Source organism: Perkinsus marinus (assembly GCF_000006405.1).
Source record: "Perkinsus marinus ATCC 50983 genomic scaffold scf_1104296962816, whole genome shotgun sequence".
Classification (NCBI taxonomy): domain Eukaryota; phylum Perkinsozoa; order Perkinsida; family Perkinsidae; genus Perkinsus; species Perkinsus marinus.
In genome coordinates, this window is record NW_003205308.1 from 1 (window position 1) to 2,787 (window position 2,787).

A 2,787-nucleotide genomic window follows, 5' to 3' on the forward strand; every position below is an offset into this window, starting at 1 on the left:
ATCTAGATTTAGCATTCTTAAGGGGATCTAAACCAGTTTTAGTAGTAAACTGTTGACTATAATGCTCCATTAGGATCTTATCAATATATCGACCACCAACAGTAGTATCAATAGCCTCACCAAGTACAGTAAGATGACCTTTAGTAAACTTAACGATAGATGTACCAAAATGAGATGCACCAACAGATGTGAATGCTACTATTGTTGGAGTATCATCACTGAACTCATTAGATCGGTATATACCATAAGCCAATGCAGTAGCTGTTGAATCATTCATAACTCGTAGACAATTAAGACCAGCAATACGGGCAGCATCCAATATAGCATGTCTATGAGCATCTTGGAAGTAAGATGGTACAGCAATAACAACATCTTTACTATTTGATGAGGTAGTAAAAGCATCAGCAGTATCTTTAAGCTTTGATAACAACATAGATGTTACCACTGTAGCTGATAATATTCTCTCCTTACCTAGATATGATACACGATATCCAACAGTACCTATATAGATAGTACTACCATGAGTAGTAATTAATATTATTATTACCATCATCAGCAATAGCATTATCACATACCTGGAAGAACTTCTCCTTAATGAGTTCCTCATCTTGATCTATTGATGTCCTCCCTAATAATTGTTTAGGGTTACGACAAGTATTCTTATAATTAGATTTAATAGACGTCATTGCCGCTTCACCTGATGATAATAATAATATAATTAGATGATTATTATACCCCATTAATACCAATTAATCTGTTCTTATCAGTAAAACCAACGACACATGGTGTCTTCCTCTCAGATACCTCATTACGTACAATATCTACTACTCCCTTACCAACAGATGCAACAATAGCATCAGCAGTGCCCAAATCTATACCAATCACTCCAGACATAATAACGACGAGTTAGAAGGGGGCAGCAACAAGAACAAGGCTGTCCCTACTTCTATAAAAAGCGCACGCCATTCCAATCTATATCGGCGATTGATAAGAGTCTACAGCCATTCAGTCTTATGGCGTGCGCACCCTATAGCGCAAGATTCGCTCTCGCCCGACCGTTTCAATTATAAGTCCATGGGGATGGCTGTCTGGTTAGAAGTTATGTTTGTGAGGGGTTAGGTGGAATCAATGAATTTGCAGTGCACAACGATATCGAATTACACATTGGAATTGAAAACACTCAACCAATTACATGGTTTTGGTGATATTTCGACACCGGATGAAAAGCTGGTAGTTCGGACGTAAGTTACAATCGGCGCGTAAGATAAAACCTCAGATGGAAAAGAGGCAAGCTCTGTCGATACCGGAAGAGTAACAAAAGGTTTGTTCAAATTACCTGTTGGTGTTTTTAAGAACGGCGGAACTTGAACAAACCAAGGATGCTATCCTAATGGGCATTTCATTAGCTCTACGACCTGGAAAGTTATTGGGAATTCGAGCAAAGGATATCAAAGTTATTGATGGTGCATCTAAAGGATCGATAGGTATGACTATAGAGATTGAGTTGGGTGTTGCCAAAATGGGTTCCTTTGAGGCTATGGTGCATGATTGTGTACATTCTTAGGATCAGTGTGTGCATAGGGGATTATGGTGTGTGGTGCACCGTATGGCAAACATTGTTGTGGATGTACCAGCATGCTTGAGAATAGTTGATAAAATCTATAAGAAGTTTCCGGCGAATGCTCGACAACTAGGTATGGAACTGTCGAAGTGTTTTGATTCCCCCAAGCAAGAAATTGACCATATGATGTAAGTTTACAGGTCATAGTTTACAGGTCGAAAGATTAACAAATAGGTTTGGGCGGTTTATTGGGAGGGCTTTTAGATGATCTCCATTTGAGTGGTTTTACAACACTCTTACAGTTTGTTGACCTTCGCAGTCGGCCTGGTGTTATAGCTAGGATGTTGTATATAGGAGATAAAGTTTAGAAGCGCCACGGGTTTGATAAACCAGTGGCAACTACCCAAACCTCCATATTTCTGAACACAGGAAATAATTCTTCTATTTTTCCTTCCGCGTGCCACCCTTGTTGCCGTTTGTTGGTCCGACCTGGCCTTTCGCCGCGCTCACCAAAACTTCGTGGTTGTGGGAAATATGCGGCTTCCCCAACTGGGCCATGGTTATATAACATATACCCATCACTATTGAAATATCAGAAGTTCTGATATTAGCGTTCTGATTCAGAACTAGCTAGAGTAACCCTGTCTGTCAGGTAGGCCACCTTTGTTTCTTTACTTTCGTTGCCTAACCCAGTTGTATCGTGATATGTTATTATACGATAATCATAATCATACTTCTCATGGGCCTTCTTCAGTGGCTACCACCCTGAATGATTGTATCCTACTAAAGAGGATCACCATTATAACGACGATGACGATGATGATGATAAATTATCATCACTATAGATAACCATAAGAGGAGGCACAGCTCACCACTCCATACGTGGGTCATATCATGCTGATGTAGTATCATCATATCAAAACAAAGTTGATGATTAGGAATAAACAGCATACGGAGGATGATGAAGGTTGACAAATCACCCAACCATGGTTCGATGATATAGCAACTTAGTCGACAACACCACAAGCAGTTGTTGCCTACAGAAGTTGCTGAACACTGCCGAAGAACGCTACTAAGTGGCAGCAGTAAGCGTTGGAGCAAAAATGCCTTATACTGGTGTACTGAACATCATTATCGTTGTTGGATCATACCCGTCCTCGTATACAACAGATGTATATGATACATATGATGTTAGTGAAGGTGGGTATACTTCTCGCGACCACTCA

General features: G+C 40.1%; 2 protein-coding genes across 2 annotated transcripts; both read right to left on the reverse strand.

Annotated features, from left to right (window-relative positions):
• Positions 1 to 138: 138 nt before the first annotated feature.
• Pmar_PMAR013956 (conserved hypothetical protein) lies at positions 139 to 471 on the reverse strand (the record flags this gene model as incomplete). Its single annotated transcript, XM_002771414.1, has 1 exon — positions 139 to 471. A coding segment is annotated over one exon (333 nt), but the record flags the coding sequence as incomplete, so codon positions are not given.
• On the reverse strand, positions 472 to 894 carry Pmar_PMAR013957 (CG4, putative; the record flags this gene model as incomplete). Its single annotated transcript, XM_002771415.1, has 3 exons — positions 472 to 501; positions 576 to 697; positions 747 to 894. 3 exons carry the CDS (start codon positions 892 to 894, stop codon positions 472 to 474), a joined length of 300 nt encoding a protein of 99 aa, XP_002771461.1.
• Between the last annotated feature and the right edge of the window lie 1,893 nt (positions 895 to 2,787).